This window comes from Vigna umbellata, chromosome 2 (genome assembly GCF_029865625.1).
Source record: "Vigna umbellata cultivar VRB3 chromosome 2, Vumbellata_1.0, whole genome shotgun sequence".
NCBI lineage: Eukaryota > Viridiplantae > Streptophyta > Magnoliopsida > Fabales > Fabaceae > Vigna > Vigna umbellata.
The window spans coordinates 41453140-41468003 of NC_142166.1; the positions used below are offsets into that span (position 1 = coordinate 41453140).

The 14864-nt window shown below is 36.4% G+C and overlaps 1 protein-coding gene across 1 annotated transcript; it reads left to right on the plus strand.

The window, feature by feature from the left end:
* The first annotated feature begins 333 nt into the window (after positions 1-333).
* Positions 334-3133, plus strand: CCP2 (ubiquitin-fold modifier). The gene is made up of 4 exons (XM_047311671.2): positions 334-501; positions 595-692; positions 2338-2370; positions 2874-3133. The coding sequence occupies exons 1-4, from the start codon at positions 434-436 to the stop codon at positions 2936-2938; spliced, it is 264 nt and encodes an 87-aa protein (XP_047167627.1). The 5' UTR covers positions 334-433; the 3' UTR covers positions 2939-3133.
* Positions 3134-14864: the final 11731 nt, after the last annotated feature.

Sequence of the window (14864 nt, forward strand, 5' to 3'; positions counted from 1 at the left end):
AATACTTTATTTATATTTTAAATATGTAAATATTGAGCTAAATATTGATCGCTACTTATAACAAAATTGATAATTTAAGAAAACAAAATCGAAAATCCACACGACTTGACTATAAAGAAAAACAAAAGGAACTACCATGTATCTTTATTCGTCTCTCTCTATATATATAATTATCTTTTAAGAATATTCATAAAATGCAAAAAAAAAAAAAAATTCTTTTCTTACCAAATATATGAAAATTATTCTCAAATTGGGGTAATTGAAAATTCAATAATTGTATTATTATTATTTTTTTAAGAATGGCTTCTCTCCCCGTTCATCCTCAGTACGCCGTTTTAAATGAAACGACAAGTGCGTGAAAACTACGCTGAATAATATCAAAAGGGTGAAGGAGGGTGTTGTTGGTACAGGGGAATTAATCTGAAGTGGGAAAATGGCGGGCGGTGGAAAGGTTTCCTTCAAAGTCACACTGACGTCCGATCCAAAGCTACCATTCAAAGTGTGCGTATCTATATGGCTCATTCAATTCTCAATTCTCAACATTTTCCCCAAATTTCCTATTTCCCTAATTACGATTTTCTTTGTTTCTTTCAGGTTTAGCGTTCCTGAGGCTGCACCTTTTACTGCAGTTCTCAAATTTGCCGCGGAAGAATTCAAAGTCCCGCCCCAGACCAGCGCTATCATCACCAACGGTAATTAATTATCTTGTGTCAGATCGATTTTTTTTTATTAGTCAGTGATGTCGATGTTTCAAGTTTTAGGATATTTAGCTTTTTATGCGAATTGAAAATCATGCTTTGGTTGTGCAAAAGTGAAAAATTGAATACATTATGTGTTCCTTTTGATAATTGCTTTTCCTTCCTTATAGCTGTTTCAGCCTTTGGGGAATTACAAAACTTTGCCACAGTTGGACCTGTTTTTGGGTTAAGAAAGTACTGTTTATTTTGGTTAACTATTTTTTAATGTGTTTGTATTAATAAAATATATACGAAACATAGTAAAAGGAGAGAACAATTTTATACGAGACAATACACAATTTTGTCTTTAAACAATGCAATCCATGTTCATTTACCCCTTTGAAATTTGTATAACTTTATTTCCTGGTCTACCAATGTCATGGTAAAGACTCCTCTAATTTGGTCGACTGCATGAACGAAAAACTGATTTGCTATGTAATTTATAGACTTGGAGGCAACTTGTACTGTATGCATCCGAACTAATACAATTTTGATATGGAAAATTGCAATTCGTGTTGATTTGATCCTTGTAAATTTACACTATATAATAATAATTAATCCCGAATTTGTTCATTTTATGACAAATTTAATCCTCAAAATCGGTCAACTCCATGAAAAAAAGACTATTTTTTAAAATTGAGAAATGAATTATTGCATACATGCAAAATTTTAGATACTAAATCAGCAAAGGTTGCCACTTTTTGAAGACAATTATGTATTTACTGAATGAGACCGCCTTTTGAATGCAGCTGAAAATGCTGTGATTATTAGAGTAATGAAAAATTTCTACATGTCAGCTTCAAAATATTGTCCTCATTCCTTACCTTGTTTTCTTCACTCTTGAGGGTGTTGTCTGCTTCTCGGGCTAAGTAGTGTCTGGCTTATAGTTTAGCACATATTTGAAGTTGTTTCCCGTTCTTTCATGTAGACTTATTACAGTAATTCAGGGCATGTTGTAACTAATAAACCCTTTGAAATTTGTGATCTTACGAGGTAATTTATAATCTATGTAATATTTTAACTTTTGGTGTTGTAATTTAATTAGTAACCCTTTAAATTTTTATTTTTTTTGTTGTTTATTTGAATTCGAATTGATTGAATATTGTAGTCTTTAGGTTTTATTATATTCTCTACTAGTTAAGTTGGTGGTAAACATATTCAATTTTAAGGTGATTCACATTGGCAACATATTGACAAGATATCTGATCTTTTTATCTTCTATCAACTCAGCTGTTTTGTCCTCTTAAATCTGGAATAGCAGTGCAAATGAGACCTTTCCCCTTCTAAAAAATAAGAAGTTCAGTGGATTGAGATTTAATTGGGTTTGTTGTCAAATTAGTTATTTGAGTTGACTTGGTGATCCCATCGTATGTTGTGATTGTTTTGGCGTTTGTTGTTGCATTACTATGAGTCTAATACTATTCATTAAGTATATTTTTTAACTAGTTACATTAATCAAATGACGGAAGAACTACGAATTTAAGAGTATTTTTGTTTGTTATATTATTGGCTATCAGCCTTTCACTTTGATAGCCTATCTTGTTTTGGTAATATTCATCTTAAATTTGCCACTCATATTCCTTGCTTTGAATGCATGCAGATGGTGTTGGCATAAATCCCCAGCAGAGCGCAGGTAAAGCAATGCTTTATCATCTTTCTTTAACTTTACACTGTTTTTGAACAATCTTCATCTTTTCCTACAAATAATGTTTTACCGCTACAATTTTCTCTTTAAAAAATTACTGCACAAGGATAAATAAAACAATGGGTCGGTTTGTTAAAACTATTTTTTAGAAAAAAAGTGTTTTTTAATAAAATAATCACTTATTATGATTGGGTGAACTTATTTAAAAAAACGGACTTATTTCCTTTTAATTAAAAATTACTTTTGTTACAATGTAAAAGTCATTTAAAAATAAAGTACTTTTTGCAATCACTATGGTAATGGTATTTATGGTTGAATTTCATTATATACATGAAATAGTTATGTTGCGATTTCTTAATTCACATTTTTTGTAGTTGCAATCGCTGGTTCCTGTAGAAAGGTTACACTTATAATATTGAATAAAGTTATATTATATATAGGTTTATGGTAGTTGGTATCTTTCATTGACTTGCATATATCGATCTCTGCAGGCAATGTCTTCCTTAAGCATGGTTCAGAATTGCGTTTGATTCCGCGTGATAGGGTGGGTGCCTGATGTTAAGGGGTGTCTGAGATTTATCCTTCTCGCTAAATACATGAACTGTTGTAGCTTCATAACAATCAATAAATACAGTTGTTACTGATTTCTATAACTTGAGATCAAAGGTGTCTTCATGAAGTTTTTTCTTTTTTATGTAATGATATAAATTTTGGGGAAATGATGTTATCTTCTATAGTTATAGTTCTGTCAGTTTTTGGTCCGCCAATTACTTTTGGACAGCTTTCAAGCACCACCCCTTCCCCGATGAAAGAAAGCATAGCAAAGATGTTAAATTGAGATAAATCACCGTGCAATCCCATCGATTTTGTATCTCGAGGTAGTACGTGTCACTCGCTGATTGTGATGCTTTTCAGATTTGGGTTTCAAAAATAAATCTATATTAAAGAAAGACTACTGATGAGGAGACCCTCAACATTGATTCAGGTTGAAATTTTTTTTATTTTTTTATTCTGGGAATGCACTAGTGAAATATGGGTTATTAAATACATGACCTTTAAACACATCCATTACTCAGTTGTCGTTGTACTACCGTTGAATAGCCACGCTTTGCAGTCCAGGGTTTTTGAAATTTCCTTTACTTGGTATTCATATTGTATGATGAAGCTATGCCTAGTGAAAGTGACTGCCAAGGAATCATAGTACCCTGATTTTGAAAAATTAACATGAGATCTCTGTCCATGTGTACCTCGTACCAGAATGTAGCTGTCCACGGCCTTGTCACAATGTAACATTCCGTATCAGAAAGGGGGGAATGGGAGGAATTGTCGTTTTCTTTCGTACAAGTGCTGCGATTGTCATATTTTATTACTCCTGAATAGGAAGAATTGGTTTTCTTTACAGGCAAAAGTGATTTTGAATTTATTATATATTTAGATAATTTTTTTTATGGAAATAGACAGCGATGTATTTAGACAACTTTTTTTTTACAGAAATAAACAAGTCATGAGAGTAAATGACTTTAAGAGTGTGTTCACTTAGAAGTGATTGGGAGAGATGATTTGGGGAGAGTGGATTTGATGATAATTTTTTGTGTGTTTATTTGAGTTTACCCTGCATTTAACACGTTTATCTTGCATTTCTGGTCTAACCATAGTAGCTAATGACATATCTCGATCATAGGGAAAGTCGTCTGGGATAGTTGAGTAACACAATTTTTGACCCTCATACTTCATATTAGCAACATTCAACCAATCAGCAGGTTTCAATTTAATTCTTGTCTTGTTGACCTCACTGACCAAATATCCATTACCAGAAATCTTCAGATTTGAATAAAAAACTTTGATCAAATCCGAATAGAAGGGTGCATGCAACGTCACAAATTCAACCATTCCTTGAAATAGAAGATGATGAGTAAAAAATAAGTTTGAATCGGCAAATTATTCGAAATTCATTATTTTTGGGACAACAATATTCCTTGTGTAGAAATCAGCTGCGTAGTTTTCCATCTGATGGTTATGACTGAAGAAACGACGCTGATCTAATTGTTCTGCAAGAGATGGTCTGACATAGGCTGCATCTTCTGGCTCAGTTATAGATTCTTTTCCCTTACGACTTTTTCTAGGTCTTTTGGTTGATGATGAGGTCATTTAACAATTTCTTCAACAAAACCATACATAAAAACATGCATAAGTTAAGTCATAACAAATTAAACAATATTATAAATAACAATAATTAAAGACAAAACATTAGATCATAACCATAACCTTAACTTCAATATTCAACATGGATGAAGCCCAAGATGTAATAGTATAATTGAGAAACACAACTAAAAAGATTGCAAAACATTCTAACATTCACCACCCGATATCATTTTACATAACTTGTTCCACCTTTTGTGTGGTAGAAGTCCCATTAACCTCTTTGTACATGTGGGGTTTGAACATAAGAAATCATAACATTGATCGAGCAAGTTTTCATCAGCAATATTCATAGCACTCAACAACACAGAGGGCGACATTTATGAAATGTTGAGTAATTTCTGGTGCTGTCCTACGTCAAGTCTCAGCAATGGAAGATAGAAATCAAATACTGGTGCGATGGAGTATTTGATTTCTATCTTCCATTGCTGAGACTTGACGTACGGCAGCACCAGAAATTACACCGATGTGAACATTTGTAGAGTCAAGGACATTTGTGAAACCATCGAGGCCGGTGGTCAACTTATCAAATTGCGCATCTATCACATCGACCATAGGTGCCTTCCTTTTGGAACCTCATGAGGATGAAGTTCCTCCGGATGGAACGGATGACACAAATTGAGTCTGCCCTGGACTGTACTCATCCACGGATGGAGGAGGTAATGGTGCAGTTGGGTCTCTATACTCCTGATATGTAGGCTCTTCAGGAATGTACTCCATATTCTGATTCAGATAAACTTATAGACGAGGCCCAACCCGCTGACGACGCGCTTGACGAGCGATCCTTAACCACTCCCAGTTGCTCGATCCGCAGCCCATAACTCCACCATTAAATCGTAGTGTCTGATGCTATTAACTCTCCACTTTGTTGCACTTGGCCTCGACTGAAACAACATTCATGAAACAGATAGTGGTTGAACTTATGTATTTGAAAAATCTACCATATCTGAATATTTAACAAATACCTGAATGAGGTCAGCCCACACTTCATCCTCAGCTTCAAATCTCATAGTTACGGTGTTCCAACCAAATCTGCTCAATCCACCAAAGAGGTCATGAACCTCACGCCATCTGTCTTTTAATACCTTTTAACGATTTTTGACATTATTTTTACTAACATTAACATAACCACAACTATGAAGGTATTGAACCATGTCATTATACGCTTGGGTTGTCCAACTGCCATCAATCCTATTATCCAAACGAGTCTCCTCGATCATAGAATGCAAAAGCCTAGCATCCATGTCCTCAGTCCATTTAATGAACTCTCGTGTACCGGTAGATGACTCAATGGTTGCTCCCTTACCCTTGTCCATATTAATCCTATTTCATAAAGAAAATCGTAACAAGTGAAGTTGAGTTAATCATAAAACCAAGTACATGTCATATTCAAAGAACAAAGTCATTAAAAACTATTAATTATAATAACTATAAATTTTGATAATCTCGCCACATTTCATCAGCTATGGCATCCCTAATAGTACTACCAACCCTATAATCATCTTCTCGAACTTAAGAAGATGACCCATTATGCTCTTGCCTTTCATTTAACTCATTATCAACCTCATTAAGCAATGAGTCATCGTTATCAACTCCACGGATAAAGTTGTGTAGGATACAACAAGCTAAAATAACATTTGTCATTGTCTCCAATCCATAATGTGGTTCAGTGCCACTTGCAATGATAGGAAACCTTTTCTTCAATACACCGAATGTTCTTTCAATAACATTTCTCAATGATGAATGTCTATGGTTAAAGAGCTCGCGTGCATTTTGTGGTCCTCTGCGTGTAAATTCTTTAAGGTGATATCTGACGCCTCTGTATGGTGTCATAACCGTACTTTTAAGCATAAATCTAGCGTCACCAAGATAGTACTTTCCTACAATAATGCATAACATTTGATTTAGTAACTAATAAAGAACCAATCATAACATCCCAATGAAGACACTTACCTTAAGGGATGACCAATGGATCATCTCGATCAAGAGCATTTTTTAAGATTCTAGAATCAGATGTTGTTCCTTCCCACCCAGCTAGAACGTATGTGAATTTCATATCAAAGTCACATGCGGCAAGCACATTTTGAGTTGGCCAATTTTTTCTTCCACGAAATCTCGGAGCATCTGTTCTTGGCACCCTTACTCGAACATGAGTACCATCTATGGCCCCTAAGCAATCATAAACATTCAATTAACAAGTCATCATACAACGGCGTGACATAAACATTGTTTCATAAAATTACATCAGTACTGACACATTCATATGATTACCTTAAAGTAAGGATAAAACCGATTGTTGTTTAAGACATATGGATGAACCTCGTCTCCTGATGGCTGAGTTAAAAATTCTGATTCTAGACTTAAAATAGCATCCAACACATTGTGAAAGTGTTTGCTAACCGTTGCCCCAGATCGATGAAAGAAAAATGCGACACTTTAATTCCCATTATGCCCAATTATATGAAGAAATTGAGCTACTTGTTCCTCCACTGTCGAGCGAATAACGTCTTTAACTAACCCAGTTGTTCTTAGTCTCTCACAAAGATTAATAAATGCCTCTGCACTCATCCGAATAATGTCACGACATCGATTAGTATGCACCAGATAAGACATTAACTGTTGCTTGCGACGGTCTTTGTCGGGAAGGAAAGTGTTAACACAACTTGGATCACTCGAGCACATATTCAATATATTCAAGGCATGACAAACAATGCATAACATTGTTAGTGTAGCCAGTGAGGTCGTTAGTTGTAATTGTTGATGTAGCATTGCGACTATATTAAAGTCTACACCAACCACATCGTCGTCTATATCTTCACGGTCAAAGTACGACAAATCTAATTCTTCTTCCATCTATTTTTACTTAAACAAATAATCATACTATAATTAACATCATGCATTCATATATTCATTAAACATATCTTATTCATATTATGATACATTCATATATTAAATAAACAAAATACATTAAAACATTCATATATTCATTAAAAAATATAGCAAAAAATATTAAATAACACATTAAAAAGGCATTCGTATTTTCAAATTAAAAACAAACAAAAAATAACACTAACCTGTTGAAGATCCGTGTACGTGGAATGCTTCAAAGAAAAAGGCAAAAGATTGAACTGAAACTCCAACCAATGTACTCAAACAATCACTGATTCTGGACTTTAGATCGTTGTCTATGTTTTTCAACTAATATAGTATCACCAAACCTGTTAATATGATAATATTAGATCATTGTTCAATAAAATCATAAAATTTTTTAAATGATGATCTACCTTCAACCAAGTCGTTCCAATTCATCAACCAAATCAAAATAAATAACTATTAATCTTCAATCTTCAACTACAAAATGCATCATCTTGGCTGGCACAAATAACCTTCTTCACCCAAACAAATAACTCTTGCTTAACACACGTCCACCACCTTCACAATACGAAGAAAAAAACCATGATCAACTCCTTCCCTTAGCATGAAATTAAACTCCAAATCCCAAAAATCATACCACCAACCACACAACACAAAAGGCCGCTGATGAACTTCCACCACGCAAGCCCTTGGCAATCAACCTTCAAGATTTTCCTTCACCAAGTTCACAACACCTGCATCACAAACCATCACAAACAAATCGTTAGGACTCTGATATTTAAACCAATAATGGCACATCTACACTCTTCTCTACATCGTGTTGTTTGCCCATCGTCCTCCTTCGTCCACTGCTTCAACGAGCATGGAATCCTCGGTGCATCCTCCACCATCACAGACACCTTTGTCGCTGCTTCACGGACCATCGCATGGTACCTCCACCCTCCATCGTGACAGACAGCTTCGTCCACTACTTCAACCAGCATTGGATGCGCGCTGCATCGTCCACCACCACAGAGAGCTCAGCTTTGGACCAAACGCATGCCTCTGCAACCACCACCTCTGCCTTATCGGTACTACAACGTCCACCTTCGTCAATCATCAAGGCACCAACGACTTCGACGGACGAAGCAAAATGAAGGAATTGCAGGGAACGAAATACGCCCTCTACAACCAAATTCGCGCTGCGACGTCCCTACTGCACTTCCTCGTAACCGAATAAAGCTTCTGCTACCCGAATACGCTTTGCCATGCTTTTCTTCAAACGCATGTAACCGGATACGAAATTCGTCGAACCGAATACGCTTTCGAATGGCTTTCTTCATATGCATGTAATCGGATACGCAAATGCTCGAATCGGATACACTTTCACCGCGTCTTCTCCACCTTGCCACACTTGTCTTCTTCATCAACCACTTTCCTCTTCATCAGCCACTGTCTTCTTCATCTCCTCCACCCATCCACCTTATCTTCTGCATCTACCTCAATGGCCTGCAACGTAAAAACATAACACACACGGTATAAAGAACAACAATCATACCTTACGTTATCTTTCTCTCTTCCTCCGCACTCAAACACAGTTGCACCACCTCCTTCACTTGCACAACACAATGGTCTTCTGGCTGCCTCAATGCTCTCTGGCTGGCTCAATTAAGACGACAACAACCACACACGCACCACATATTAATCGTTGTGGAACACATTCAAAAGCTAGTGCAACTGATACTGTGTATAGTGTGACTAATGCATGCGAGAATCTTCACTGTTGAAGGCCTGTTTTAAGCTAAAGCTCAGGAATCTCTTCTGCAAGTTACAGCTTTGAATAACTCAATAACTCGTGAATGCACAGTAGCCAAATTCTTAGTTCGAATCCATGCTTATCACTTACAATATATTATATATTAAGCATGCAAGGACGTGTAATTTTGAAATGTTTGAGGGGCACATGAGACATTTACTCTACGATCCCTCCAAATCGCCTCTTCTCCGCGGGTGACGAAAAAGCACCACATCTCGCAATTGCGTCCCATTCCTTCCGCACAATTCTCTTCAAACGAACAAAACTTTCACTTCTTTTCATCGCTCCCAAATATATGTAAATAGTAAAATACCTCCAAGTGAACACAGTCTAAATGAAAAAGTCAAGTTATATATCCCTTACATTTTCACTTTTTTAATAATTTAATTAATCTAAATTATATTTACCTAATATAAGTTAATAAAAATATAATTTAAATACCATAATTTTAATAAATATTATTCTAAAGTTAATTAATTGATAAAATTAAAAACAAATTAATTACAAACATAATTAATACTATCAAATATATATAATTCATTATATTTAAAAACATAAATTATTAATTAAAAGTAATTTAGATTAATTAAATTTTAATTAAAAACATAAACTATTAATTAAAATAAATTATTAATTAAAAATTTAATTAATCTAAATCATTTTTAACTAAGAATTTATGTTTTTAATTAATAATTTATGTTTTTAATTAATAATTTATGTTTTTAATTAATAATTTACGTTTTTAAATATAATGAATTATATATATTTGATAGTATTAATTATGTTTTAATTTAATTATTTTTTTTTATTTTTTCAATTAATTAATTTTAAGTAATATTTATTAAAATTATGTTATTTAAATTATATTTTTATTAATTTATATTAAGTAGATATAATTTAGATTAATTAAATTATTAAAAAGGTGAAGAGGTAAAGATTTTTTTTAATAATTTAATTAATCTAAATTATCTTTTTTTATATATGACTTTTTTTATTTAAAGTTGTGTAAAGGAGTATGACTTTTTTTATTTAAAATCGTATTAATATCGTTTTTATTTTGTTTTTGTACTGTGTCTATTTGGCAGATTACAAAAGAAGCTCCTCCTGATTCATTCGTACGATAAACATTAGAAAAATGGCATCTGAAACATAGGAACCAATATTGCGTTACCACTCAACAAGATTTTGGTTTCGCGGTTGAACTAAAAAGATCAATAGCATGTTTTAGATCAATATTTGGTATTCATTTGATACGAATTCCACTCTTGTTATGTATCTTTTAATGCTTGGGTATGCCATTGTGTAAGCAAGAAACCTACTATGCAATACTTTTTTCTGACAGTAATTACTCCCTTTGCAGATGAAAAAACAAGCCAAATGTTTTTCTTTTACAAAACAAGAGTCTTAAGCTAACACATGATTAATTAATAATTATTGCAATTATAAAAACAATCTATCATCTGTCATGTGTACAAGAATAGGAAATAACCACTAACCTGTTGGAGAGCAAACGCACGAACCACCACCGCCACGAACCGCCATGAACCACCATCGCGACGAACGACGCACTGATAACTTTTTGGCAAGTATACCAAATCGTTACAAGTAATACAATGAATAAGTAAAGTATCGTTCTCCCAAGGGAATTTGAATCACGTTATTCTTTCAAGATTATTTATCAAAATCAATTACTGATAATAACATTTGATTTCAACTTTGGAAAATAGCATGAAATTAACAAGGTAAAAATCTAAGATTGTAAAATTGGAATAAAGATCACTGGAATTGGTCTTTTACTAACATTAGAGTAACATCCTAAACAAAATACATTCTCTATTCAAGCATTCACATAAGTGTCAACACTCAATTTTGTCCGGGTTGTAAAAAATTCTATTTTTATTGGTTATTTATTATTTTCCTTTTTTTTATTTTACCTTTTTGTTTTATTCTATTTTTATGTATTTAGATCTTTGCTTTTAATTCAATTTCTATTTTATTTCTTATTTTCAATTTGTTTTAATAGAGTTAATTAATCAAAATAATTAAAAAATTGAAAAATAAAATTAAAACTGAAAATAATTAAAAAAATAATAAAATAATAAAATAAAAATTAAAAAAAAGGGGAAATAAAAAAAAACATGGAAAAGGGGGAGAGGATGAATGGGACGCGTGTCTGGAATGAGGGGGACAAGGTGGTTAAGGGAATATTTTTCGAAGATTTTTGGGAGGAGAAGGGAGAGGAGACCAGGTGGTTAGGGGGATTTTTTTCCAAGATTTTGAAAAAGAAGAAAAGGAGGTTTTGATAGCTCTGTGATTATCTTGGATCATCCATCGCTGAGGAATTTTTGACCATTTTTTGCACCGGCAAAGAACGAAAAACGCCAGCTACAAAGGTGAGAGATCATCGGAGACGAAGCAGAAAAGGCAAGCAGAGCTACAAGAGGTAAGCACTCACTCGTGTGGATGTAATCATGTAAGTTTGCTGCATTATGCTTCATTTTTTATGCTTGAAGTCGCCTTGCTTGAATATGTATCGTGGTAGGAGTCTTCCCCTTTCTCTATTCTACATTCTTACTGAAAATTTTCATCACCTTTCTCTAAGAACCCCTGCACATTGGAGCTCTGAAAATCCCTTTGGTGTCAATCCGTTTCAAAATACTTGAGCATCACGAGTTCTCCCAATTTCAACATTCTTTAATGCCTCTGTTCACCCCCCAACCAACAACAAAATTGAACCATTAAGCAGAAATTCATACACAACCTATAATTCCTTTCCTCTGCAAGAAGAAGAAACAACCACCACACTGGTCTCACATAGCCAAAAAGCTCCAACTCACTCACTTCCAAGCCTCCACTAGGCTCCCATCATCATCTCGCCAACCCATTTTTACGTATGATCTTCCTAGAGTTAGTAGAGATCTCACACAGAGCACTACGAAGAGTCATCCCAGGGAGTGCGTTTTCGTCATTCACGAGAAGGGAAAGAGAGAGTTGAACGCCGCAACCGGCGGTAGCTCCGGTGGAGTGTGGTGTCGCTGGCGACGTCGAGACTAATAGAAGGTGGTGGCGCGGTGGCTGGTTCGAAGGCATAGTAGTGCATATGCGAAGGAGGTGGGGAAGCAGAGCTTGGCCGCTGTTAATGGCGCTACGATGTTGAGTTCCGGCGGCCTGGGCTGTGAGGGAGGTGGCCGAAGAGGTAGACGGAGATGCGGCGCGGGGAGGTAAACCCGTCCCTGGGTTGGCGTTTTCGAAGCGAGGAGTTCAGGTTGTCACCGGCGAGGCCAAGTCGTGGTCTTGGCAGAGGTGGCGGTGGCTGGTTCCAGCCGAGGTGGCGGCAGCGTGCCTCCCAGATTTAGGGCTTTCCTGGTCAGAGAGAAAGAAACTTGGGTCTCTGGAGAGTGTGTGAGATAAGAGAGGGAGCTTACGGGAGGGTGTTGGATCTGAGTGGGTGAGGAATGAGAGTGGGAAGGTAGAACCCCTAGGAAATTCTAGGTTAGAAACCATTCAATTGGGCCAGGCCCAAAATTGAGCGTACGTCCAGGAACCTTTGGCTTTTTTCGAACGATCGTCATCCAGCCTCATCATCCCAACGAACGCTCGTCCATAACGAGCGTTCGTCATCCAACCTCATTTTCCCAACGAACGCTCGTCCATAACGAGCGTTCGTCATCCAACCTCATTTTCCCAACGAACGCTCATCCATAACGAGCGTTCGCCATCCAGCCACATCTTCCCAACGAACGCCCGTCCCAAACGAGCGCTCGTCATTCGGTCTCCACTTCCCACATCTTCCCAACGAACGCTCGTCAGTAACGAGCGTTCGTCATCCAGCCCATATCTTCCCAACGAACGCTCGTCCATAACGAGCGTTCATCATCCAGCCTCATCTTCCCAACGAACGCTCGTCCCAAACGAGCGCTCGTCATTCGGTCTCCACTTCCCACATCTTCCCAACGAACGCTCGTCAATAACGAGCGTTCGTCATCCAGCCCATATCTTCCCAACGAACGCTCGTCAATAACGAGCGTTCCTCATCCAGCCTCATCTTCCCAACGAACGCTCGTCCCAAACGAGCGCTCGTCATTCGGTCTCCACTTCCCACATCTTCCCAACGAACGCTCGTCAGTAACGAGCGTTCATCATCCAGCCCATATCTTCCCAACGAACGCTCGTCAATAACGAGCGTTCGTCATCCAGCCTCATCTTCCCAACGAACGCTCGTCCAAAACGAGCGCTCATCATTCGGTCTCCACTTCCCACATCTTCCCAACGAACGCTCGTCCATAACGAGCGTTCGTCATCCCGCCTCATCATCCCAACGAACGCTCGTCCATAACGAGTGTGCGCCATCCAACCTCATTTTCCTAACGAACGCTCGTCCCAAACGAGCACTCGTCATTTGGCCTCCACTCACCTCATCTACCCAACGAACGCTCGTCCCCAGCGAGCGCTCGTAGACTAGCCTCCTCTTCTCAGCGTCCGTTTGTTACATCATCCAATGAACGCTCGTCATCTACCTTCCTGTACTCAACGTACGTTCGTCGTATCACCCAACGAACGCTCGTCATTCAGTCTATTTTTCTCAACATACGTTCGTCAACTCTCCCCAACGAGCGCTCGTGACTCTGAGTCTTTTCCCAACGTACGTTCGGCCTTTACCACGGACCGTTCGTTATCCAAGCTTTTCGGCTGACCGTTAGACATCATTTTATTTTTATTTTGGTACCCCCATTTTTATTATTATTTAATTATTCATTTGCCTTTTTATTTATCTTATTTCATTTCATTTTTTATTTTATTACTTTATTTTATTTATTTCTTTTAAATATCCACTTATTTTAAAATATATATATAATAATTTTACTTATATACACATATAAAATAGAAAATTACAAGAAAAGTTTTAAAGGTTTAAAGCGCACGTGTGACCGCTCGCGTCGTCCTTGTGCTAAAAACCTTTTCTTCTTTTCTTAAATAAAATTTCAAAAATACGTTTTAAAGGTTTAAGCACACGTGTGACCGCTCGCGTCGTCCTTGTGCTAAAAACCTTTTCTTCTTTTCTTAAATAAAATTTCAAAAATACGTTTTAAAGGTTTAAGCACACGTGTGACCGCTCGCGTCGTCCTTGTGCTAAAAACCTCTTCTTCTTCCTTAAATAAATTTACAAAAATATGTTTTAAAGGTTTAAGCACACGTGTGACCGCTCGCGTCTTCCTTGTGCTAAAAACCTTTTTCTTCTTCCTTAAATAAAATTTCAAAAATACGTTTTAAAGGTTTAAGCACACGTGTGACCGCTCGCGTCTTCCTTGTGCTAAAAACCTTTTTCTTCTTCCTTAAATAAATTTACATAAAAAATAGGTTTTGAAGGTTAAGTACACGTGTGACCGCTCGCGTCGTCCTTGTGCTAAAAACCTTTTTCTTCTTTTCTTAAATAAAATTTCAAAAATACGTTTAAAGGTTGAACACTCGTGTGATCGTTCGCATCGTCCTAGTGTTCAATACTTTTCTCTCTTATTTACGTAATATTAAACGAGGGTATGAGTGCTCGTGCGATCGTCCGCATCAGCCTAGCACTCAATACTCTCAAGTCTTCCTAAATAAGTAGATAACGGTA

Coding starts and splice junctions, on each gene's coding strand:
- CCP2 (XM_047311671.2), top strand. CDS start 434: ATGGCGGGCGGTGGAAAGGTTTCCTTCAAAGTCACACTGACGTCCGAT. Junction 502..594: donor CCAAAGCTACCATTCAAAGT/GTGCGTATCTAT, acceptor TGTTTCTTTCAG/GTTTAGCGTTCCTGAGGCTG. Junction 693..2,337: donor CAGCGCTATCATCACCAACG/GTAATTAATTAT, acceptor GAATGCATGCAG/ATGGTGTTGGCATAAATCCC.